The sequence below is a fragment of the Buteo buteo genome, chromosome 2 (assembly GCF_964188355.1).
Source record: "Buteo buteo chromosome 2, bButBut1.hap1.1, whole genome shotgun sequence".
Lineage (NCBI taxonomy): Eukaryota > Metazoa > Chordata > Aves > Accipitriformes > Accipitridae > Buteo > Buteo buteo.
The window spans coordinates 56,544,014-56,571,353 of record NC_134172.1 but is presented as its reverse complement, the minus strand read 5'-3'; the positions used below and the strand labels follow the sequence as shown (position 1 = coordinate 56,571,353).

General features: G+C 35.3%; 1 protein-coding gene across 1 annotated transcript in view; it reads left to right on the top strand.

The window, feature by feature from the left end:
* Positions 1-27,340, top strand: part of ULK4 (unc-51 like kinase 4) — a 266,896-nt gene that overhangs the window by 124,583 nt on the left and 114,973 nt on the right. Inside the window, exon 31 of the mRNA XM_075055583.1 lies at positions 17,378-17,426. Coding sequence (XP_074911684.1) covers positions 17,378-17,426 — 49 coding nt within the window. The remainder of the gene's footprint in view (positions 1-17,377; positions 17,427-27,340) is intronic.

Below are 27,340 nucleotides of genomic sequence, written 5' to 3'. Positions count from 1 at the left end.
GAAATGAGCACAAGATTAAAAAAACCCAACAAACATAAGGAAGGAAATTTAATTTGTTTTCCCACTGTTTTTATTACAAAAGCTGAAAACATCCTCTTTTAGTCTTTTATGATGCTACTGTGGACAGTGCTTTAATATACTAAGTAGACTAAAAATGAACTAGGAAGTAGAGTGGCTTGAGATTTTAAATGGTTTGAATACAGTTAATGTGCTTAATTTTATTTTTATTGTCTAGAAGCTGGTAATGCTACTGCAGGATTTTATGTATTATGCAAACAAATAGTACAGCTTTTTATTTTTAGAATTAACCTACAGATATTCTAATGCTTTGAGTTACAAAAAAATATTTCTTTAATTAGAATGCTGGATATTATAGCAGCACTTTCTTCTGCCTAATGAATTCTCTTTATTTGAGGAATCATGTGTATTTGCCATTAAGCTCAGTGTAGGTAGATTGTAGATGCACACTCATGCTCATGGTCTTCTTACAGCAGACAGCAATTCTTTTCTTAGTATTATTAAAGAGCAGCTGTGGATATCCAATAAACTGTTAATAATTTTAAATAACAGTGTATCTGGTACTGTTTTTTAAGGACGAGCTACTAGATTCCAGATACTAACACATCTGTAGTTGTTCTGTTTCTCACATGTCTTACTGGCCCTCTTCTTTTACTTTCACTAAATAATTTGTTTGGCTAGATTTCTGAAGGAGTGGAGTTTATGCAGTTCTCTTTGTCTGTCCTCTTCCTGATTCTTTGACTTCCCAATAACTTTAGCTGGAAGTAGCTGATGCATTGAAAGCATGACAGAAGTGAATAATATATTCATATTTGCACAAACTGCTTGTGAACAAAACAAGAACCAGGTACATGCTACAGTGAACACTGGATCACAATTGATCCTGTTTTGGCTTGATGGCTAATTAATCAGTACACATGTAGCTCAGAATTACTCAAGGCATATGCTCTCTTTTGCCCCTTTCATTAGGCACATGGAAAGTATCTGCGATTATTGTGATGGGAAGTAAATAAGTAACATCGGATGCAAATCCATTGGGATTAAATTTGTTCTTTGTGGAAAAACTCTACTATATTTTAGTACTGTTAACAGTGATGTGAGTCACTTTTCATTGAGTCTCTGTGGCTTCTCCAAGCTTACATTTTGTCCGCAATGCCTGTCTTTCAAGGATGGATGCTTTCTCCTGTGACTTGCTTTAAACAAATAAAAATGGTGACAGCAAAAAGATTGTAAAATGACAAAATGTTAGATTAGTATTTACCTTATTGTTTCCATGTCTTTAAAAAATAGCTATTATTATTAACCTCACTATGAAATAAAAAAGAGTGAATTGGGAGGAGGATGAGGGCTACTGTGTTTTATTTAGTTTGTTCCATATGTTAGCTTGTTCCCAGACACGTTCAACTAATGCATTCTCTCTTTTTTGCTCTCTCTTTTTTTTAATCCCACCATTTTTCTTGTATCTCAAACTTAACCTTTCTTCTTGCTATCTCCTCAGTCTCTTTTCCCGATAGAGGCATCAACATTTGAGCAGTTCTTATTTTAGCACTTGAAAGGAGACAGATGCACTCCAAGTTTTTGTTTCATTTTTTTCATAGCTGATACTGTAAATCAGCTAACTTGTGATATCGGAGGAAAAACATTTGTTCATCTTTTTACCATTTTTTTTGACACTTCTGTTTTCTATTACAGGTAGTTTGCTCTGTATGGCAGAGGCACAGATATTCGAATATTATTATATTTTTGATGTCTCATAAGCTTATGATAAAATACTGCTAATGTATGATATATATTTTGAATGCTTTTAATAATCAATATTTTGTAAGAATACAGAAAAATACCTTGTAATCTTTGCCTTTGCTCCACTGTTGGGGTCATTTTTAACATTCTGTATTATGGGCGCTCTTCCACTCTATTGCTTTTCAATTTAGCAGGGGAGAATTCTAGTGATATCCCATTAAGGTGCTGCAGAATTAGATCTCTCACAAACATAAGTTCCAGCATGTGTAAGATGGTAGCTGTAAAAAAATCTTGAATGTGTTTCTGTAAGCACATTAAGTATTTGGACATCTGATCATATAAGCATCCACAGGAAGAAAATCCAGTTTTAGAGAAGGATGAGTGTTTTCTTGTTTGTTTTCACTTTAATGGGTTAGAGTATAAATGAACCACGTGTTTCCTGTACATACCTGTTTTTACATCATGCAACGATTGCCATCTGATACAACCTCATTTAGACACTGTTTATTAAGAAAAATAGCAGATATTGGAAAGATGAGCTTTGAACAGAATTTGTCCATCAGTTGCCTATTTTATACTGGTCTCAAAGCTAATAGTCTGGCTTTAAGAGTGTTAATAGTACTCTGTTGTGGCTCTCCTAAATACCTCTTGCCTTGTTTTCTTCAAAAATTTTTAATGTTTTATGGTAAGAAAAATTGGGGACATAAAAAAACAGTGAGACAATTAATAGCAGAGTTCATCTTTAGGTATTTTGAGACCGATGATTTTTAAAAGAAATCACTGATATTAAGGAAACATGTAGCTTCAGTTAATGATTAATATCTGGACTACTGGAAATTTGCATTAGGGGTTGGGGTTTTTTTCCTTTTGTTAATTACTCTTGGTGGATTGTACTTGTGTAAGGAGTTGTTGGAGGAACTGGACTTCTCACAGTGGGAGCGAATGTCTGCCGCAGGGCGAGATCTGATTTAGCTATGCAAAGTCTGTACTCAAAAAGAGCAGTATCATAAGATAACTTGTCCTTTGTGTGTTTATCAACTGATGTATAGGCTGTGTGTACTGATAGAAAGTCAGACATACTATTCATTAAGGGTTGGGGATTTTTTTTTGTTCCTGCTTTGAGTCTTGTACGCTGTTTTTTTGTGGTCTGTAATAAGATTGTTCGGTTTTTCTAGTAATAAGGAAGAGTTGATGTGAATTTCTTAGTTTCTATTAATATGGTATATCAGTTAGCTCTTCTTAAATGTTTTGATTTTATTTTAAGGTATTTTATACTGTGCTACTCCAGGAAGCTTGTACTGGATCATGATTCTTAGCTTGGCTCTTGGTCTTATAGATAAGGTTATGAAATGTAGCTATATATTGCTGTGTGCTCTTTTATGCAGCTACTTGACTTACCTTTAGTCAGAAACTTAAAGCATTTGATGACATTAATATATCTGAAAGCTAAATGCTCAAAACTACGGAGTCTGGTTTTTATAGGTTGATAAAATAGACATTTTTGATTGTAAAGAAAGGACACAGTAAAGGAAATAGAGTGGAGGTGAGGGGAGTGTCAGATACTGCATTGGATAATAATCATGAGTGGGATGCATTCCAGTATTCTGCTATTAAAGTAATTTCCTGAGGGAGAAAAAAGGTCATCTAAAAACTAATGGTGTGACCCTTCTTACATTTATGGTGGATTGAAGGACAGGGGAGCAAATTAAGGAGTGTTCCCCACGTCCTGTCCTTACTGTAAATTTCCCAGACAGTCATTAGTCACTGCTCTAGAAAAGGGGAAAAGGTGGTAGAAAACAAAATAGGAAGCTGCTGAAGAGCAACAAAAGATCTGCTACTTCTAAATGCCACAGATCTAGTACCTGTGAAGATGATAGATGGATCGACCTTGTACACTGCAGCAGATTGTCTTGACTAATTAAAGGAACACTTTATCACAATGTCTTTGAAATCATCCAAGAATGGTCCAATTTTCAAACTTCATTTATACTACTGTTTGTACCCATGCATTATCTATTAAAGACCATTAAAGGCACGTTTTAGAGTTGGTGTTAGTAATGAATTGATCCTCTTCTCATACATCATGATGTTCTACATTAGCATTTGTTTACATTTCAATATATTCTGAAATGGTCTATCTAATGCCCATGCTCTCAGTTTCAGAAAACAAACAGTTAAAAAAAAAAGCGAACCCCCGAACCAAACTCCTTGTAGTTCAATGGGGTGCTTTTAAGTAGTTTGTGTTGGTAGAATTGTGATTTGGTTCACAAACACTTGTTAGTGTTGTGCCTCTTTGAACCTGGTGTAGTTTCTTTGCCATTATTCTAGAGGGCTAGCACTTCAGTGCTGTCCTGTCCTGGTGAATTGATTAAAGTGGGCTTATATTAATTGCTTTAAAAATACTTTGTTCTTCTCATTAGTTATTTTAATTTCCTAGTTTAAGGTTTAAGTGCTCGCTTTAAAAAGTAGATCTATTTGCTTCTAAATTACTTCTCTGTTTTTATGTGTGTTTTTGTTTTCTGTAATGAATATGAATAAAATAATATGGAGTAGTTCTGATAACAGGTAAGCCTATGGGGCTTAGTCCAACTGAACTGAACAGTAGAATTACATGTTAGAAGTGTACAGCATTAGTGAGAAAATCATAATGCAGATGGTTTGAGAGAGATTGTCAGAGGACGATACAGTTTTATTAGAACTTTGGGGAATATTTTTGTAGATTTTGAACCTGATTCTGATTACACTAGGTTCACATCTATGAACATTGAGTTGCAAACCCCTTGATTTTCCTGTTAGAGAAGTAATGGTAACATAAAACAGCAAAGAATTTGTATGATCTTTGTTATTCCTATTATTTGGTATAATATTTGCATATATGCTGCTTTATTGAATAACATCAGGCAGGAAGTCCTACCCAGAAACAGACTCTCGAAATGTTAAGTTGTATGTCAGCTAATAACAGTGTTGTCAAGTCGCACATCATTGTAATTCATATCAAAGGCAGTGGTCAGAGTTCATTATTGCAAGTGAGTTCTCATAGTCTAGTCATGTACTGACTGTAATACTAATCACCGTTTCTAATGTAAAACACAACTCCTTAGTGTTACATTTTATAGAAGTTCTCCTTTAGTGAAGAAATTGGCTATTAACCTTAAACCTGTAATTTTCTTTCCTCTTTTGTGTTGCTGATCAATTGCTGAATGTCTAAGTTTTAAAAATGTGAGGCCACCATTTGATGTTACTGTTAAGTCAATTATTGAAAAAGTCATATTGTAATGTTCACATTTACTCTTTTAATGTAAAGCATTAAACAGGAGAAAATACCATTAATTCTTGGTTATATTTACTTTCAAGCGTGAATTTTTGCCAATGTAAATATAAATAGCAAATAAAAAATAAGCAGCTCATGAGGAAGAGTCACCTGGTTAGGCTACTACAGTTGGAGTTGTAGACTTGAGTGAATTCACTTCTGCCACAAATCCTCTGTTCAGCATGAAGCAAATCTAAACCACCATCCAATCCATTGTCTTGTGTTCAACAGTAGGTGCCCAGAGAAGACTATAGGAAGAAGGCAAGCGAGTGGCAATACTTTCTGCATGCTTTCTCAGTCCCCTGTGAGTTGTTTTTTCAGAAGCCATTTAAGATGTGGTGTTCTGTAGAGAGTAGCTATTGATAAGTAATTTTCATTTCATTTACATGTGTTCAAAAAGATATTTGCCAAATAACTTTCAGCATTAATAGTTACTCCATAGCATAATCACCTGCATATGAAGATTTATCATCTTTAGGGGTTTTCTTTTAATTTCTTTGTTTAATCTGGCACTTGCCACTTAATTTGATGCTATCAGGTTCTTACAGTTAAAAATAAGCACATGCTACTTCATAAACTTCTGGCATATTTTCTCCTTTAGCTGTACCTTTTGCAATCTGAACAGTCCTGCCTATTTTTTAAGAGCCTTTAGCAGGGGTCCTTATAAAACACATTTTGAAAGCTCAAGAATGCTGTATCAACCAGCTCTCATTTGTCCACGTGCTGACTGCCTTCTTCAAAGATCTGTCATGGATTTGGCATTTCATCCCTTTAAAATCAGTGTCTTGGTTCTTGCTCTGTGCATGCCCACCAGTTCTGTTATTCAGAATAGCTTCTACTTATTTGTTCAGCTTAGAATGTCTGTAATGCCCAGATTTTCACCCCCCCATCCAACTTTTCTCAAAAGTCAGTATCTGATAACATCACATTTTCTGTCTTTTAAATCTCCTATGAAAGCAGAGAGTTTTAAACAAGGTACACACTACAGTTAAGAGCTATTTTCTTCTCTGGTTCTTTTTGAACTCTTGGGTGGATGCTCTTTGGTCTTGGTGGTTTGTCTCTGTTCATTTTGTTAATTTTGTCTATAACCTCTTTTACTGACACCTCAGTTTGAGGCAGGTGACCATGTAGAATCATAGAATCATTTAGGTTGGAACAGACCCTTAAGATTGAGTCCAACTGTAAACCTAACACTGCCAAGTCCATCCCTAAGCACCACATCTACACGTCTTTTAAATACCTCCAGGGATGGTAACTCAGCCGTTTCCCTGGGCAGCCTGTCCCAATGCTTGGTAAACCTTTCAGTGAAGAAATTTCTCCTAGTATCCAATCTAAACCTCCCCTGGCACAACTTGAGGCTGTTTCTTCTTGTCCTATCAGTTGTTAGTTGGGAGAAGAGACTGACCCCCACCTCGCTACAACCTCCTTTCAGGTAGTTGTAGAGAGTGATAAGGTCTCCCCTCAGCCTCCTTTTTTCCAGGCTAAACAACCCCAGTTCCCTCAGCCGCTCATGTGCATTCCTTACAAAGAAAAATGCTGCTGTTGGAACCTCTGCAAGCTAATTTATGATAAAAATGGATGTAAATATACTTGTTTGTTTGGGTTTCTTTTCCATTGGGAACTTATAAATTGGGACCCTTACAGTAAGATCAGTTTTTACAAAAAATTATTTAAGCACTTAAAAAAGCATTTTTGCAGAATTTACATGTTTGTAAATACTTGCATGGGTTTTTAAAAATACCTAAAAATCACCAGGGATTCAAGATTTCACTTTACCAGATGATGAACTAAAAAAAAAAAATAGGCAACAAAGTCATTCTCCCCTTCTGTGGCCTAATAAACCTATAATTCTTATTCTCTTCAGTAGGACAGCTTCACAAAGAGAGGTTGGAGCGTAACCCTCTATAGAGTGAACATAGCCTACTGACTAGCTAAATTTCCCTGAAGAGAGAAGGCTGGGGTTGAAGAGGAGGTTTGGAACCTGGGTCTCTCTTACACTTCTAAGGAATACATTTGGTAACCATTAAAACAAAACAAAAAAAACCCCAAACTACCCTTTTTAAAAAGAAGACAAGCGAGTAATGCACGAGACTATGAATCCTAAATAGGTATTAATTACTGAACCTGGAAGATAGGAGCATTTTAAGCCTTCATATTGGCTAGATCAGCCAGATCCCTGGTCAGTGTTCTGAATATTACAAATCCAATTTTAGGCCCATATTCTCCACGTATATAAAGATAGATGCTTTTACTTTTTATGACTGGAAATTCTAGGACCATGAGGACACCTAAATTCTTGTGGAGATCCAACTCAGAAATGCTACTATTCCCAAATGTTCTCTTAATGTTTTCTTGCTCATGCTTTTTTTTTAATAGATAAATCACATATTTTAGATAGTTTGGGTTTTGTTGTTGTTGTTGTTGTTGTTTTGGTTTTTTTTAAATGGAGGAAATATTCAGAGGACTGAAAGATAACCTTGTTATCGTAACACTAAGTGGTGTTGTTCTTCCTGCTTACAGTTTTATTAAATGAATATAGATAAAGTTGTTTCATAACTATGTAGTTAGTATTTATTAATAATAATTTTTTTAAACCTTCATTTTTACCTAAATTTTTTTCCAGCTCAGGGTGGATTTGCCCTTGTATTCTGTTTCTTTCAGTAACAGCAAATGGGTTTGGATTTTTGGCAAGTTCCAAAATATTTACCAGTCTTTTCCCTAGAGACTTTGCATAGCAAGAACAGTTAGAGGTAATTATACATGCAAGAACTGCAGTCTCTACACAAATTAAAATCTAAAATGTTGATCTTAATTTTCAATTCAGATTTTAATCCCATTGTTGAATGGATGGCTTAAGTTCACTTTAATGGCTCTTTTCTCCTTTAGATATTCCTTAATTATTTTTAAAATATCTAAGAGATGCTTGATTACAAGTGCTTCTGTGAAGAAAAGGCCTCGCTTTGTGGAATGCTTGCCAGCCTTCTGTTGTATCTCTCTTTCAAACTTCTGCAGTTATTCAGAGGTTGTGACAGCCCTTTTGTCGAGTAGTCGAATGAAATTTCGTAGGAATTGAGAACACTTGAAATCAGTGTTAGCTGACTGCCTGAAGAAGCAATCTCTGGTGTGTGAACTGGGACCTTTGCTTTTACCTCATCCACTCCCTTCCATTTGTCCCTGGTCAGCCATGTCTCTATCAATCCAAAGGGTTGCGTTTTTTATTTTAAATTCAGTAAGAATTTTTTTTTTTTTGGGGGGGGGGGGGTAGTATGTAGAAGGATTTACAATACTGTAGACTATTTTAGAACAGGCCCCAAACCCACATAACGTCCTTTGTGCTGCTTCCTTGCCTCTTGCTGTGTCATGATCTGCAGGACAAGTACAAAGAGAAGAGTCTCAAATGAGTTAGATTGAAGGTGTAAGGCCTACTTTACTTTCCTTATTTAGTGCATCGAAATCATAGGTCAGTAATTTAGCAGATAGATGTGTTTATGTTTACACCTTACAGATCACCCATCAAAAACCCATATGGGTTCAGAAGCTTTCACTAACATCTAACAGTGTTGGAAGTCTGACGTGTAAAGTGACTGCTTTGCTGTCTTGGAAATGTTCCAAGATTACAGGTAAAGTGTTGATTTTGTTGGTGAATGAAGTACTTTCTCACCCACATTCTTTCATTTAGCAGATTTTGTTTATAATTTCTTAGGGATAAGAATAATAACCAGAGATCTTGGTTGATGCAGAAGGCTAATTGCAAGCCTTATTTGTGCAAGTAGTTGTGCGTGAACTCTCTCAGGCGTGAGAGTGCTTACCTGTAGAAGGCCAGAAGCAAGAAAAAGTTGGACGTACTATTGTATAGAATATCTCAAGTTGGAAGGGACCCAAAAGGATCATCAAGTTCAACTCCTTGTTCCTCGCAGGACTACTTAAAACTAAATCATATGACTAAGAACATATGACTAAAAGTTTTTTTCAGAATTGTCTGAAGCTTTTTCATATATCAAATTAGTTAAAATTATTTAGCAAATTATAATTTTATGTTTAAGCCTCAGTCAGGCTTGACTTTAAAGTTATAAATACACAAATGTCTAAAATAAAAAAAAAATTAAAAAGGCTTTGGAAAAGTATCTGGGATATGGTTGAAATAATTTGTCTAACCAGCTATTGATTTATTTTAGACAATATTATAATTTTGTGAAACATCAAGATGTATTTTATGTTAAACTTATAAAAACTTTAATGCAATTTTTATTTAAAATTATGTTAAAAAGTAGCAGAACTGGAGAAAGGACTAACATTGTTGTGCTTCCTTTCCTTCAAACAAGTCTTTAAAACTGGAGGAAGAATGGAATTGTTTTTCTTATTTTCCAGTTGGATACAACAATAGTCTAAAATACACAATCACAACCTGGCAAAAACTTCAGAAAATATTAGTCTTCAAGCCTTAACAGCAATAGCATTAAAAAAAGCTCTGCTAAAAAAAAATGGTTTAGGATCCTTAAAGGAAGTAAGATTTACTAGACTTTCATCAGTTCCATTTGTGATGATTAGTGAACTTCATCTTTAAGCTGAAAAATCTCTTGAGGCATAATACTTATTAAAATCAGTTTTCAGAGTAAGATATTGTGATTGTAATTAAAAGCTTTTCAATTGTATAATTTCTGATACTTCAGGAGATGAGTAGATTTATCAGAAATTATCGTGATCACTTGACCATACTTGAAATTCATTGTGTTTTAATTAATCTGATATTGAAAGTTTATGAAGAAGTATGGTTATTTTTATAGACATTCCATGAGCCTGATTGTTAGATGTGTATTTTTAAAGTAAGATTTGCATTTCTTTTCCACAGAACTCTTATTATTATATCATTAAGTCCTCATTGCTCTCCATTCTCATAACATGAACTCTTAACAAAATTTCATTGAGGTATGTTATTTTGTCTAAACTAAAACCTAGATATACTTAAGTGAAATACCAAAGCTTGGAATGGATGATTGACATGCTTTGGTTCAGTTGAGGCTTGTAACTGGGGTACTTACTATATCACTTTGAATCAAATTGGTGAGGGACTTGGAAATTAGTCTCCTAAGTCAGCCTTTAGCAGAAAGGACAATCATCTGGTTATTTTGTCTAAGACTGGACACATTAGTACAGTCCAGTTTTCCTGAAACTGTTTTCTTTTAGGGTGAAATAGAACAAATGTTAAAATGTGTGAAGACAATTTGAATAGAGTAATTTTTAGTGTATTTGAAAATTGTGGTATAGATTCACCTTAAACTTTGAAAATTGTCCCTAAATGGAGCTTTTGTTCTCTAGTAAATTCTAATTTCTAGTAACAGTCATGTAGAGCACAGAATACAGTTTTGATTGTTGTGCACAGTGAGAGGAAAAAAAAATCTGTAAAATGATCATGGAAAACTAAATCAAAACTACAGTTAGTGTTGGTTTATGGCTTTGTAAATCAGTTTCTGTCATTTTCTGCGAGTTTGTATAATATGTAAATCAATGCATAGTTTTCCTGTTTTGGTTTCTTAGAGATAAGTGGAATACAAAAATTATCAACCATATATCCGTATTGAAACATGTCACTGAACAAACTGAAATAAACTATGGTGTGTAGGTATTATCACTGGCAATATTGGACTATTTTTGTGGCCCACAATGGATGCAACTAAATTTATTATATACAGAAAGCTAGGGTCTGTATTAAAAAAAAAAAAGAAGTAAATAATTAATCTTAGGAGGAAGGTTGCTTTTTTTATTCTGATGGTACTGGTCAACTAGGAATAGCCTGGCATGTTACTTTACATTATAGCTCCTAGCACTTTGCAGGTAGTCCACTCAGAGAAGTAATCTGTCCTTTGTAGAGTGTAATCAACAATGTGAATGGGAACACTGTGGGCTTAAATCTCAAATCCTTGATATCAGAGTGAATGAAGATTATATTTTATAATCTCAGCAAGGAGGGAAATAGGAGACTATTGAAAAGGGCTTGAATACATATTTTTAATGTTTTAGACTAAATTCTTTTTCAAAGCTAGGAGGAAGCATTGACTTGTAGGTGTCAAGAGACCATGAAGATAACACATAATGGAAATATTAATACAAAAATTTCAAGCAAAATATCCCTCAGTACTCAAGGGAAAGAAATACAATTTTTTTTAAGTCATATTTTTTAAGGAGCCAAACTTCATGTAATTTCTTTTTAAAAGTGAAACAAAGATTTTATACCCTAAAAAGCAGGAAATTGATATAATTCCAGTATGGCAAAGATTTTGTTGCCACTGAATGTGCAGAGCACAGTTGCAGAGGCTGCAACTTTGTCAGAGCTTCAAACATTTTTATTTATGACCCTAACCTTTAGTGTCTCTCAAGCTTTCTGTCATAGTATTTTCTTGTTTTATACCATGTTGTAGGTCTGCAATATTTGGGGCTGATAACACATATACTTCTCTTCTAATTTTTTTAAAAATTTAATAATAATTTTCATGCCTGCTTGCAATTACTGCTTCACTGACTGGGAATAATTTTGTATTATGGTTTTATATCAAAAAAGGGGGACACTTCATTTTAGGATTGTTGGTTAGGTATTCTATACTACTTGTGAATAGGCAAGGGTAAAATTGTAGGAAATAATGGGAAATTGGTAAAGCACAATACATTGTGGCTTAGATATATCAAAAGAAAAATATTCCTATAAAAATATGAATTTTGAAGCTGGAAACTGAACAGGAATTGAAAATACAAACTGTTGTCCCTCAGTAAGCTTGCTGAAACTACTGGCAAAATGACTGGGATTGTGTTGACAGCCTTCCAATAAATGTGTGCAACAGACAGTTTTTGAGCTTACACTGGGACTGAAAGTAAGCCCCTTTCATTTCACTGCATAATTACTGGAAGCTATTAACAATTCCACTGCTGTTACATGATAAAAAACAAAACTGCTTTGGATCACTACATTTAATGCAAATCTTCATATTGGACTTATTGAAAAATATTTTCCTTGAATTTCACATACATTGACAGTTGTAGCAAATACTCGAGATATTTGAAAGAAGAAACAACCTACTTCAGGTATTTTTCTTACAGTGGAATTGTGCATTTATTTGAATTCTCAAATCTTGTTCCTTTGTGTTTATGAATAGCAGTCAGCCTTTTCTTGTTAGGTTTCCCATATTCAATATTAATTATATGCTTGTGAAAGATCTTTAAAATATAATCATCAAATAATGGTGGTGTATATCTCCTTCACATACAGATCTTTATTGTTGTGTTTATCTTCCTTTTCTGTCTGCTACAAAAAGTGAAGCATTAAATAAAAATCTAATTATTCTATATCCAACATAATTTTCTGCCCACTGAAAGGCCAAAAGTGCTCTCTTCCTCCTTGCCCCCTGGGTCATTTGAAATGTAAACTACAGTTGCTGAGAAGGCTTAGGAACCAGAATTGAAGAATAACTCTTTTCAAGAAAATTGACTTTAAAATAATTGGGACCCCTAAAGACAAGGTTGATAGATCTTCTCCCTGATGTATTTTATGGTAGATGCCATTGTAAATTGTGCCTTGGTATAATATTTCTTAAAATCAATGACGAGATCATTGTCTTTGCCTTTGAACAGCTGCTGAAGGGCATGGTATGAAAGTGTGGCAGTAAGGTGACTTTGAAACTTTCTGGTTCAGTGGTGGGTCTTTATTATTTGCGATTCACCCAGAAAGAGTAAATTTCTGTGAGCTGTTCTCCAATTTATTCAAGGTACCAATGGCACTAAGAGGCTATTCCAACTTAGAAACTCATATCCTTGAGTTTACTTGCTGTATGAGATTGAGATCGAGGAGTTTCCAGTTGATTATTTCCACCAACTTTCTGTCCTTCTATGCTGCTGAAGTGGTGTTGGCCATTTTGTGTTCATTTGCTAGCCTTTATTGTAGCTTTTCAATTTGATAATACAAACATTTGCACGCTTGTGGGTTTGGGTTTTTTTGTGAATGATCCAGACCAAAAATATAGACATGAATAACAGCAGACTGCAGTGCATCATGATGTAAAGAGCATGAATTCTTAAGTCATTTGTCAGGGGTCAAAATCAAATTCTGTTTGTGTATTAACCCCTGGTTTTTACTGTGATTTATGTCGTTTGTTTTATTGCTGTCCTAGAAAAGGCATTTATTATGTATAATGAGAAGTGAAAGACTAATTAGTAGTGTTTACTTCAAGTGTAGCAATCTATGGCTTTTATAAAAAAACTTATGACTGATTTTGGAGATGAATTGACTTAAGAGCACAAATATCAGTGTTTTGGAAAATTCACTGCCTTGTATTTTTACAGAATGTTGCCCTGTTTCCTTTATTTAGGGACCAGCTGCCACTGTAGGCGTAGCCTACCTACAGGTAAATCCTACCTATAAAGGAGGAAAACAGCAGTCTGGATGTGTCAAATTTATAGTTTTGTGTTTGAGCAGAGAAGTTCCTAAAAAAGTTTAAAAAAATCTAAATAAGGATATTTAATTGTTAGACAATTTCAATTAGAGGAGTAAAATAGTGACATTATTAAACTGCTTTGTCAGTGACACAAGATCAGAAGTTTTATTGGTATTATGCCCAGCTTGAACACATACAACTGAAATATCTCATCCCATTTTCATCAGACAAGGAATTCTCTATAGGGAACCAGTACAGATATTCTTGATGCCCAATAAGAAAGGAGTTAGTCCTCAAAACTGCCTTGATTAGTGTGTACCAGAATTATTCCTGTGAGAAGTAAATGCAAGGCAGTATAAATTCACACCCTGGTATAAGGTACTTCCTTTTGTATGCAAGTGCTGGGACAGAAAGCTTAAACTCTAAACCAGGAGTCCTGCTATGTAAGGCTCTTACTTCAGAGTACGTGCCTGGAATTTTTAAGGGATCACACCTGTGACAAAAAGCCTTTGTGTTCAGTGTCCTGCAGTAGGTTTGTGTTTTGCAAGAAAGCAATTTAGGATGTCTTAGAAAAACAGATGCATATTTTTTGAAAGCAAGACCAGAGGCATAAACTCAATTTGAAAAGTGTTAGTGTGTTAAAAATTCAGATTATACTGGTGGCAAGTCTTTTAAAATCAGATGACCAGTTATTTTGAGCCAGTGTTGTTTATTTGGATGTGGGTTTAAATGAAAAGAAAATGCAAGTACTTGATATTTAGTGTTATGATTTGCTTATACAGAATCATCTTCATACATATGTTTTCCAAACAGGGTAGGACCTAATTTAATATAAATTTTATAAAAGTCTAAAAAGAACCAAACTACTTTTGATTTAGAATATGATCATTCTGTGAAATAAATTTCATAGCTGAACTCTTTTTTCACCTGCTTTAAGACATTTCCTTTGTAAAAAACTATGTAAGATAGCAATGAAGAATGTGATAATATCACTGTCCATCTTGTGCACATATATGCAAAGTTGGGATAAACCATTTAAGCTTTGTCTTAATACATTGCTTGATGTGACTTTGCTTTAGCTAAGTTATGTGTATCATTTTCTTTAAAGGCTGCAGCTGTTTCTTGTTTCAATCATAAAGGTTTGCAGGTGACCTTTAAGAATAGCCATATTGGCTCTAGTTTCGTCTTAGCTTAGATCGGCAGAAAGTATAGCTGACTTTGTAATGCTGTAACAATCAGGACTGCTTACAGTTTTTGAAACTAATTGTGTCATAATTTAGTCTTTACCACAAAATCATTTTTCTAGGTTTTGCCTAAACTAGGATTGCTCAGCTATTCTTGGTATTTGATTGTATTTTACTGCCAATGTGTTCTCAGTTTAAATGCTTCTTACGTAGCAAAGTAAGCAGCTTTTGCTGGTGTGAGTAATTCCAATATGCCCTAAGCATAAGAAGGTTTGCGCTGGCAAAATTTCATTTTGTCAATGTAGTTGCTGTTACAGTAGTTGCTCTTTTTGAGAGTCTGTGGTGTTTAAATGACCTTTTTTATGTTCAGTATTGTTCTACCCACATCAGCAAAATGGTGTTTTACAGGTGTGGTCTGATCTTTTAATTTAACTAGTAGATTTGGTCCTGGAAAATGAACATCAAATATAATAACTCTTCCTATCTGCAATCCTGGGACTCTTTCATGACCCAGCTGTGTCCAAGGTGCCATAACTGTCTACTTAAGGGTTGTTAGATGGCACAGCGGAGAGCTTTCAGGTTCTCCTGACCTATCTAAGGAACTTGTTGGGATTTCCATTGCATATGGATATTTTTTCCATCAACTTAATAAGAACAGAAATATTCCTTAAATTCAAGCTTCTTAACTTAGAAATAATGAGTTTCTTTCCATGTATAAACTCTTCTTTCTATTGGGTGTAACTTGTGCCTTTACCCATTTCTGTAGGCAAGTAAAAAATGAACACATTTGGTTGAACAAGGCTGTTACTTAGTTACATTAAACATGTTATACAGGTGCATAAAATTATATTGTTTTGTTATGTTTTGACCAATTTAGTGGATGTGTTTTACTCGTCTCTGGGTCCACATGCCAGTGCTGTACAATGCAATAGATCATGTTACGCTAAGCCTCTGCTCCCACCCCAACTTCATATGGATTCTACATGGTCATCATTATAACATTTAGGTGAATGCAAGGATCAGAGAAATAGGAAAACAATATGAACTAGGAAACCATTATTTATACTTAATGCATGTATCTGACTTCTAAGTAATTCTCAGTCCTTCATAGATATGATTGTTCTGTTAGCATGCATTTCATTCCTTATTATATTTCCTTTACATAAAATTATTCCAGCATATATGAACAACCAGGGGTCTGATAGGTGATGTTAATCTAAATGAAGCATTTTATGATTTTATGACCCTTGGATGTTTGTTCTAGCCCCCTTTCAATTTTTTCATGAAGTTCTTAGAAGAGAATGTGCAATTCCTTTTAGTTGCTTCAGTTCACAGTCTTAATGCTTCAGCCTATGCTATCCATAAAAATAATACCTTCTCCTCTTTTCTTACTGGACATGAATAAAAACCTCTTAAATGGAAACCTGTAATTTTAGGAACGTATAGGTTCTTTTTAACAAATAGTTTACCAAATAGAATTAATCTGATTGTTGTTGTACCAGATGCTGGTATAGGGTATCACACAGTAAAGCTTCATACATGAAACGAAATGCTTATTTTAGTCAAATACGACTCCTCTTTATTAACAGAGAACTATTTAATATAACTTTATGTTTTTAACTGACATACTACCTCCAAGACAATTTTGTAGTATGTTATATGCAGAGTTCACTGAGTAAGTGTGCAAAAGCACCTGCTTCCTGTTGAGTGTATGGTCATAGTGTACATCTTCCCTCAACACTTTCAGACATGCTGTCTGTGTTTGAGTTCTGCATTTATTACATGAACTTCATAATACAATCTTATCTTACAGCTATATCACAAGGCTAAACATCCCTATTGTGTATGAAGCAGTTCAGTAATGTTATGAAGACACAAGAGAAAAATCTTTGGAACAGTTTGGTGTTCTCTGTGGTGTTTGGTGAATAGGCATTTAGTACAGTGTGTATGGAAAAGGGACAATAATCCTTCAAATTGGACAGTATAATACAGGAAAGAGTATGTAATCATATAATTCATATGTCATCATAGTGTTTGTGAGATATGCTTTAAGAAATATAAAGTGTTTGGGTTCTAAGAATAGACAAGACTGCATTAATGTAAAGTATTACTGTTTTTTGAGAATATTCTTCTTTCTTATAAGTATGTATATGCTGGTTTGTATCTGATTTTGAAATTCAGGAGAATATAGCTAAATTATTTTGGGTAACCACTTCTCAGTTTTGTCAAGAGAAGTGGCTGACAAATGTCTTATATATTAATATGGTAAACCCAAGAAGTTAGTTAATGTGGCATGCTTTAAAAAACCCACAGCATATTTATAATTACACTATGTGCACTGAGTCTATTAATTCAAATTATTAATGGTGCACACAGACTGCTTCATAGTATGTATAGTATTAAATATCTGAATTTTTATTGATTTCTGCCATTTAAAAATATTCATTTAATTACTGTTGCACTCATTTGAATCACATCAGTGAAGCAGACCTAAAAGTAATTTCCAAAGTGGTTTAACATTGCTGTTTCTATTTAATAGCTGAATTGGAGCTCATTTTTGTTGAGAGTTAGTCAAAGGCTGAGGTTCTGGGTCATGGGTTTTGGCAACAGCTCTTCTACTACTCTGATCCTTTTGTGATTTTAGTGTGTTAAATAAGAATTCTCTTCCTCTTTTTTTAAATAAATCTTAAAATATGTTTTTACAGCCTTGTGGAAGAAATCCGTCTTTTTCCAGTTCTTTTCCAAGTCATCTTGGTAAGAATAATTTTATATATATATATATATTCTATTAGATAGGTTTTATATCTCCCAAATCATGTCAAACTAGTAAGTTTCATTAGGTATGTTGAGAAAATAATATGATGTTGATAAAATGAAATTGAGCAGTCTATCACTACAAAAGAATCTAGTAAGCAGCCATTTATGCGGTTCTCACCAACTACTCTACCTGTATAAAAAGTTTCTTTTATAAGATAAATACTTTTTTGAACAAAATAAAAACCAGAAAAATAGAATTAATGAGCTTGATCCTTAATTAGAACTATATATTTGCCCAATCCAAGCAAGAAATGCTTAGGAACTTGCATTTTATTTAACAGTATCAAACCCAAGTTTGATGCTGTTGGCATGATAATGCCAGTTCCCGCTACTTACTTACATTGAAAGAAATTCTAAAAGCATCAAGGATATGCTGAATTTCCATCCTAAGTAGGATCTGCCACTTATGAAGATCATGAAAACTGTTGATGGTTTTATGTCTCTGAAATGTTATAAAACAAATATGTTAATGAAGAAGAAAAATCTGTAGGCTAGTTTGGAAGCTGGGTCCTGTGCTATCCACTAGCCATCTCATTGCTAAATTCCACAGTCTCTTGTTTATTTTTTTCAATCATTTTGTTTATGAAGTTGTATCATGTAAGTGTCCTGTCATGTAAGCATGCTCCTGATGAATACTAAATATGCGTTATAATTAAATATGCACAATTTATGCAGTGCAGGCAGATTGCATACTTGATTGTGTACCATTCTTGAAATTCAGTCTTACTCAGGGTAGATGATGTTCATAAATATGATTCTGAATCAAATTTGATATTCCTTTCTTAGAATTAAGTATTTTAATCTTTGCCTTTCCTCTGCAGTGATTTATTTCACTGCCTATAATTTTAAATCTCTTAATACTGCATACCCAGATAAGCCCTTTTTTATTAAAGTAACTTCTTTAGTGATAGATTTTTGCAGTAGCATACAGAACACAGGCTTTATGATATTTTGTGTACATATATATACAAATCTCTTCTTGTGATAAGTATTAACAATAAAAACAACATTTAACAGTAGTGCATAAACAGTTTTGACCTGGGATAAGTACTGCTTTGAGGTAGTAACAAAAGTGGAACACACTGAAATATGGAAGTCAAATGTTTCATGTTAATATCCTCAAATATAGAATTAATGTTTGAAACATCTCCAGGTGTTGCAATCTTGAAATTTAACTGCTGACACACACACACACACACGTATATGTTAGTATATAACTATGAGTATTTGAACATGGTTGTGATCTCTACAAACATTCCCAGATCTTGAAAAACTTTTTATAACTTATCTATAGTCATGGAATTTAAAATGTGTGTATGTCATGCCATGTAAGTAGGGTAAGTTGGAGTCAGTCATAAATGCTCCCTCCTGACCTCCACACACACAGTTTGACCTCATGAGTTCTAGAAATAGGTTTTTTTGAGAGTAAAAAGCAGCTGAGCTCAAAATTGGCTGCATGGCTGGTGGTCTGTGAAGGTTTCACAGCTCTCTTAAACCTGTATAGCTATCTTCGAGCTTATGGTTAGAGTTGTGAGGGGGAAAAGCTTATAGCTCCTAGGGAGGAAAAAAGAAAAATTCTGCTTTCAACATGCTTTGTTTGGAGAAGACACCTGTAATTGCTTCAGTTGTCATATAGAGCATTCAAGCTTTAACAATACAGTGGCTGTCAGCTGTGGTCTTGTTTGGCTGGAGGGATGTGAGATGCAAGACCCTAAGCAGGTTGCCACCCTCCTTACACTATTTCCCTATTTTCCCTACAGAAAAGTGAATTCAGCAAAGGAATGTTAGGCAATTGGGAAGGCTTGGGAGCCAGGACTAATCAGACTGGAAGGATTAATCATTAGGCTGTTTTTCCTCATGAACAGAGCAGATTAGCAAACTCCTTCATTATAGGTTTCTGAAGTAATTTTCATGGTCATATGAGTGAAGGGAGCTGCATATCATCATAATTCCCATTACTCTCCATAAACTAGTCTTTGACCAGGTTTATACTTTTATTGGTTTCAAGAAACAGCACAGATCAGTAATGTTGTACTTAGAATTTTACCAGACCCTAAACTATTGAATTTGAATTACGCTTCAGGGTCAGTACACTATTTTATACTGTCAGTAAGTTAATGTAGAGCTATTACTATCAAGTTCAAGGAGTATCACTAGTACTTCATAATTTTCTATGCCGAGACCAAACGTCCAATGTATTTTCTATGCATCATTAAATGTAGTTTGTGTTATTTCCAGCGATACCACTGACAGGACATTGCCTCTTTTAGGCTCTGAAGGGAAATGATGTGGGCTCAGAATTGGCAAGTATCTCCAGGAACAGCCTTCATTTCTAGGCTGTGCTACAATCAAAGTGGGGTTGAATGTACTAGCTTTAATCTAGCTCTCACAGTAGTGAGGACATGATGGCTTGCAGATATGAGGCAATTCACAAGAAGTAGGTTTTAGTGTGACTGCTTCTCAGTGCTCATTGATGTAGAGTTACACTACCTCCTATACTGCATACTACCCTATGTTGTGGTCTAAGCAATAACACTGAGATTTGGCAATTTCTTACCCTCTGTCATGTTAGATCTCTAAACTCAGTTGAATCACACCAAATGTATCCTTTCATGTCATTTATGACTGTGATTTTGTAAATGTTATAGTTGCCAAGCAAAAAGAACTGGATCAGTGAAAAAGGCTGTTACTGTCTACCTAAAAAGTTGTTCTAAGAGAATAGCTGTTAGTTTTATTCACCTGAGCTAGGTTTTAGTTACTGATCTTATTAGAAAGAGGCTTTAAATACAGTTGCTGTTCCCCTGGCAACCCTCAACACTCATTTAACACTCAATGTTTAGTTACATTTAGGAAATGCATGTTAATAGTGTACTTTGTGAATATGGGAAAGACCTGGATACAGTCCTTCATTGCAAAACTTCACAGGGGAATTTCATGTTACACTTGAATGCAAATTAATTTCATCAGTACCCGATGCCAGATCTTAGCCCTAGCGGTTGCATAGATTATGAGTAGTTCTACAAAGTAATATGAAGGTATGGCTGCAATATGAGGAAATATTTATCTTCCTATAATGTCTAATGAGATCAGTAAAGACGTAGTGATGTGCATGTGTGGAAAAAGGGAGACGTATTGACAATACATGAGTATATTCAGGACAGTAAGTGATGGAAAAACACAAGGAAAGCTAACATCATAAAGTGCAAAATTTAAAAGGTGCAAACTCCCCTTGGCAACAAGATTAAAAATAATGAGCCAAACTCCATGATGACGTAAATGATGCTAAAAGTTGGGTTGATACAAGATATACATATGAAATGCTGCTGTTGATGAAGTAGAAGGGATTGTAGCAGGAAAAGTTACTGTGGGATATGTTTCATGTTTTACTTTCTTGCTGCCTTTTTCTGCTACATTCTTACTATTCTGTTTCTAATATATTTTGCTATGTCAAACCTGTGATCTGTCTGCAATATCAGTATATTATGTACTATTATGTTATAATGCTGGAGTGAGGTTGATAAAGGAATTGGAAGTATTTTACTCCTATATTTATAAATGATGGCTATTTGTATTTTAGATTGCTAGCAAGATTTTGCTGAATGGCTAGCAATGAAGTTGGCATATGTGTTACTTTCTGTGCTATGTTACTTTTTAGAGGAGGTAGGACGGGGACTCTCCACACATCATAAATATTACCTGGCCTTCCTTTAGGGTTATCTGAATCTAAGCTATTGCATAGAAAAGAAATTCTGTGTAGTTGGTGAAATTCTGTTTTTCTGCCAATAAGTTTTAAAACTACAGCTAATGATGTTTGTGATTAGGAGCTCAGTGCTATTGTCTTTTTAAAGCTCAATATTCAGTTGTGTCTTTATCCTATTAAAATCTCTAGCGTAATTTTCAGTCACACCAGCATCTCACAGACTTCAGTTTTTGCTGTCAGATTTGTTTTGCAACATTCTGTATTTCGACAGTGATACCATGAAAAATGTGGCAACATAGATGTAAAGGTATATCCTTTTAATAAAAATTACTTTATACTAAGATTGGAAGTTAGTGTATTTATAAATGATATCTTATTATTAAATACCGTAAACCAATGGTAGGTAGTATCTTAGTGTCTAAACTGTACAATCTAATTTAAAGGTACAAATATAATTATTTTATTTATACTGTTGATCTATCTTTGACACAAGCAAGTCCACATCTTTTCTTTACATTTTTTGAAATAATTTAATTCTAAAATTACAAATTTTAATTTATTTGCCTTTAAATACCATGGAAAGGTGTTACTATGAAAATACAAAATATGTTTCTTTTTGTAGTCATATTCATATATTTTTGTCTGGTTTTCCTAGTTGTGTCTAGGATTGAGGTTTTATACTGTCCCTGTGTATTTTGGGACTGCTATATGAGTCCATGTTAAAAAGTTTAATTACAGAACTGGACATCTTAAACTAAAGGATCATATACTGTTCATGTTTTTGTTAGACTGCAGTAAACCTGTGCTTGAATGCTCAAAAAATGCTTCAGAATCATTGTCATGCTGGCAGACACTGATCCTCTTGGAAGGTGTGCTTTGCTCACTTTGTTGTAATTGCAGTTGAAAATCAAGTTCATTATTCCATTGAGTGCTAAGGAAGAGAGTATGAGCTAGGCAGGATTATCAGAAAAATTGTGACAGTTACATCAAAATCAGTTAAATATATTCATACTTTAAAAGAAGAAACAACCCACTCCACTTTTATTTGGGTAACACCTTCTTTTCAAGAAAACTAATAATTTCAGGAAATTTTGTCAGTAAGTAGGAGATACATAGCCATGTATAACTAGATTGCTTTGGGTTTTTTTTAAATTAAAAATAATTTTAACCAAAGTCCTTCAATTAAAGAAAAAATAATTGTGAAAAAGAAGTCATGTAGCAGCCAAGTGGAAGCAGTGGTTGGATTTTATATTTCATTTTGAATTTTAATTGGAGGAAAAAATCAGGCTACAGGAAATTATTACAGTCAGATTCCAGTCCTTGTGATCCAGTTAACGCAATGAAGCCACCCACTTAGAACAGTTTAAAAAAAGTACTTGTTTTCTGACAAGCCTTTCGTGTGAAAATACTATAGAAAAGGAAAAAAACAGTGGAGAGGGAAAGCAGGAGCCTCATCATTCCTATTTTACTTGGTTTCTGTTTTCTACTGAGACACTGCAGTCAAATATCATTTGAGGGAAGAGGTAGAAGTATTTTTCTGTTTAGCAGCCACATGGGTGATAGGTATAGAGGAACATGTATCAGAGGTTATTGCAACAGTTGAAGCATTAGTTTACTTGTGTCTGCTAAACTAAGCACCTTTTAGTCCAGCATGGTGCACGCCTTGTTGGTTGTCTAGAAGAATGGGGAGCATTTTTCTAACTCTTGAAAGTAGTTGTAGATCATCCTGAGTGCTTACTTGAAACAGTAGAGTAGGAGACTCATATATTCTGTAGAGACTACAAGTTTATGCTGCCAAACTCATCTGCTGGAGAAAATTAGGACAGTGGTTATGGCAAATAATATAAGCTCTAGCATTTAGTGTGAAATAGGCAGTTGGTCCTCTATGCCTTTGAGCTAAGGTCCCTCTTTAAGCTCTGTGGTTGCATGAGAAGATTGATACTGGTAGAAACTGATAGCTATCGACAATTCACTCTAGTCTGTGGGTGTATTCAATTCTTAATTTAGCCTCAGCCCTCTATTAAAAAAAATCAACACTAATATATCTGGGAATGGTTAGGCAACATATGTTTTAAAGAACAGGAAACAGAATTTATTTTAATAGCTTTGTGTGTGGTATTCCTGTTCTGTCTGTATATTCAATGCTGTTATAAAAAAGTTAAATGCAATGGCTCATTTTGGTCTATTTAGTCTGCTCATTACTGCTTTTAGGGAAAATCTGCATTTAGAAGGTGTCTGAAATACATTCTAAGAGTGATTTTTGTGGCTTTTACAGGATGGGCATTAGTTATAGTTAGGAACCTTAAATTTATCCATAATGAATATCTGTATTTTCTTCTATTTGTGAAATATGCCTATTTCCTAAAATCTACTAGATTTAATAGGCAAACTGTATGCTGTGGCAGCGTATGTAAAACTGCTGCAACAGATTAGGAATGTAATCTATGTGGATGTCTGAAAGTGAAAATGCCAAAATCCTATTTTAATGGGTGCTTTATAAAGTGAAATAATTGCTTATTTTGAAAGAGATTTAATATCCAAAGACTGGTTAAGGAGAAACTAGTGAAAAAGTGTTAGACCATCTTAGAATTTATATGTTTGAAATTATAAAAAATTATGAGATACCTTTTAAAGAAGATAAATGTAATGCTAATGTAAAAATTACTGTGAGTAGAAAAACACTTTAACAATGAGTATGGTCTAAATCTTTTCCAAACTGACAGATTTCTTACCAATGCATTGAAGTCTTGTGTCACCATTCAGTAAGGTATTACATTTATTCTCTTTTTAATGCTAAATCAAATGAATAGGAGTGTTCCTAAAGACTGAAGAAGATATTGTAAAAGGCAGTAGGGTACAGTATATTAATTTCCAATTTTCAAGGAATAAAATATGGCTCCTCTGGTAGAAATGTTGTTTTTTTCATTACTCTGTTAACTTGCTTAAACACTTTAGTTTAAGGATGAGATGCCTGAGACTACTTATCTCTTTTAAATTGCTGACTTGAAAAGAGTGTATACTTTAAAAAGGATAAGTCTGCATATCAGAATACGTACTCTTGGAAAACATGTGTAAGTGTAACTTTCTTGAGAATTTTTTAGCAGGAAGCAGAATCTTACTAAAAGGAGGTTGGGTTTTTTTCCAGAAACAGTTTAGATTTTATTTTTTTGTCAGTAATATTTCAGTCAGGAGTTTCTGGGAAGTGTTTATATATCTATACATTTATAAATGATTAGTGTTGAATCAGGTTGTTAATCTGTTATGGTCAATTGTTCTCTCTAAGTATTAACACTGTACACAGAATGAACTCTTAACAGTTTTGTTTTATTGATGTGTAACTATCATCTTCTTATCTGGTGGCAACGAAACTATTAGAAGCTACAATGCATTGTATAAAAGCCATTTCTGATTGTGCTTAATAATGAGAACCCATGGTATATGGTTTGTTTCCCCAGATATTATTAGAGGATGTGCAGTGGATTTGCATATGGATGAAGCAAACACAGAATCGTACAGTATCTCAAGTTGGAAGGGACCCTTAAGGATCACCGAGTCCAACTCCCTGCTCCTCAAAGGGTTACCTAAAACTAAACCATATGACTATAAGAACATCATCTAGATGCTCCTTGAACTCTGATAGCCTTGGTGCTCTGACCACTTCCCTGGGGAGCCTGTTCCAGTGACAGACCACCCTCTCAGTGAATAACCTTTTTCTAATGTCCAATCTGAACTTCCCCTGATGCAGCTTCATTCCATTTTCATGTCCTACTGCTGGGCAGCAGAGAGAGGATATCAGCACCTCCCCCTCCACTGCCCCCCATGAGGAAGTTGTAGGCTGTGATGAGTTCACCCCTGAGCCTTCTCTTCTGCAAGCTGGACAAACCAAGTGACCTCAGCTGCTCCTCGTAAGTCTTGTCCTTGAAACCTTTCACCATCTTAGTCCCCCTGCTCTGGACACACTCTAATAGTTTCATGTCCTTATATTGCGGCGCCAAAAACTGCACACAGTACTTGAGGTGGAGCCACAACAGTGCAATGTAGAGTGGGACAGTCACCTCCCTCAAGCAGCTAGCTGTGCTATTCTTGATGCACCCCAGGACACGGTTGGCCTTTTTGGCTGCCAGGGCACACTGTTGACTCATATTCAACTTGCCATCAACCCAAACCCCCAGATCTCTTTCCGCAGGGCTGCTTTCCAGCCTCTCATCCCCCAATAAAAAGGTCAACAAAAGCTTCCTTTGCATAGACATTTTGCTACAAACATTTGGAAAAAGATTCTACTTTTTCAGTATAATTGTAACTTATGCTAGACTTTCAACATGTTTGCTATAACCACAAAGCTTAAGGCTTGTCTGTGCTGCAGTTGGTGTGTGGCAGCAATTCACAAAGATGTCTCCACCTAACTTTGAGCTAGTAGCTTAGCTAACATTAGAAATGTGGATGCAGCAACTGAGGGCTTAGAAAGCTTGAGAAATACTTGGGCAGTTAGCTGCTGCAGCCATCCTGCTTTGGGTCACCTAGCAAGTTCAAAGCAGAGGATGTCTTTGCAATTAATGTATGGATGTCCTCCCATATGTGCAAAAGACCAATGTAGTTTGAAAAAATGTCATAGAAAGGACTGGAAGTGGAGTGTCGGAAGTGATGGGAACATGTTCTGGGGACTTAGGGACCACATGGCAACCACACGCTGTTCATTTGGAGGGATGCCATATACCTCCGAGGTGGTGTACCACTTCCTTTGTGTCCTTTTTATGAATATCTTGAGCTTGAGATAATGAAGGAAATACTGTATAATTAAAACTTTTGCATGTACAAATTCTAGAACTTTCTAGAAAGTTCCTCTTAACAGCTGCTAGCTTTAAACAGACCTGGAATGATTTACTTTCCCTCCATAACCTTGAGAAAATTATTGTTGGTGGGGGGTTTATGTTGTTTCTCCAAGTGGTATTAGTAGCTGATATTCAGCTGTTCTTGTAGAGTTGCTTGAGTCAAATAGTTTTGACTGGTTTTAATTCAACTTTCTAATATTGAGAGATCATAATGGTAGTAGTTCAATGTGCGTTTGTTACAGATGACATAATTTGAGAACAGGTTTTCAGGTTTTTTCATTTACCTGAAGTACATGATTTGTGGAATGAAGAATGGGCTTGTTGGCAGAGTACTGAGAGAATTAAGGGAGCTGGTTCCTATTCCTGCTGATGATCCATGTTTCTTCTTGACACTGGGCAAATTGTATAAGGTTTCTTTTTCAGATGTGGTTACTGTGCTTCTATACTTTGTGTGTCCGATGAGCACATTTACAAAACTATCAGAAATTGGTGCTCGTCATTCTACAACTAGGCCTGTTTAAGGTCCCAGCTGGACCTTATTTAAGCATAATTCTTTAATGGATTTTCCTTATGGTAAGGTAGTATCTAAACTATAAATGTACATCACAGGAATGTAGGAATGATAAATTCATTAGGATTTAGAAGGTATTCAGATTTTGTTATGGGAAGCACTGTACAAAGTGAAAGGGATCAGGCCCAGTCAGCATGGGTTTACGAAAGGCAGGTCCTGCTTGACCAACCTGATCTCCTTCTATGACCAGGTGACCCGCCTAAGCCCTTTGACACTGTCTGTCATGGTATACTCCTTGAGAAACTGGCATCTCATGGCCTGGATAAGTGCACTCTTCACTGGGTGAAAAACTGGCTGGATGGCCGAGCCCAGAGGGTTGTGGTGAATGGGGTGAAATCCAGTTGGCAGCAGGTCACAAGTGGTGTTCCCCAGGGCTCGGTGTTGGGCCCAGTTCTGTTTAATATCTTTATTGATGATTTGGATGAGGGGATTGAGTGCACCCTCAGCAAGTCTGCAGATGACTCCAAGTTGGGAGGCAGGGTCGACCTGCTTGAAGGTAGGAAGGCTCTACAGAGAGATCTGGACAGGCTGGATCAATGGGCTGAGGCCAACTGTATGAAGTTCAACAAGGTCAAGTGCCGGGTCCTGCACTTCGGTCACAGCAACCCCATGCAGCGCTACAGGCTTGGGGAAGAGTGGCTGGAAAGCTGCCCGGCAGAGAAAGACCTGGGGGTGCTGGTTGACAGCCGGCTGAATATGAGCCAGCGGTGTGCCCAGGTGGCCAAGAAGGCCAACGGCATCCTGGCCTGTA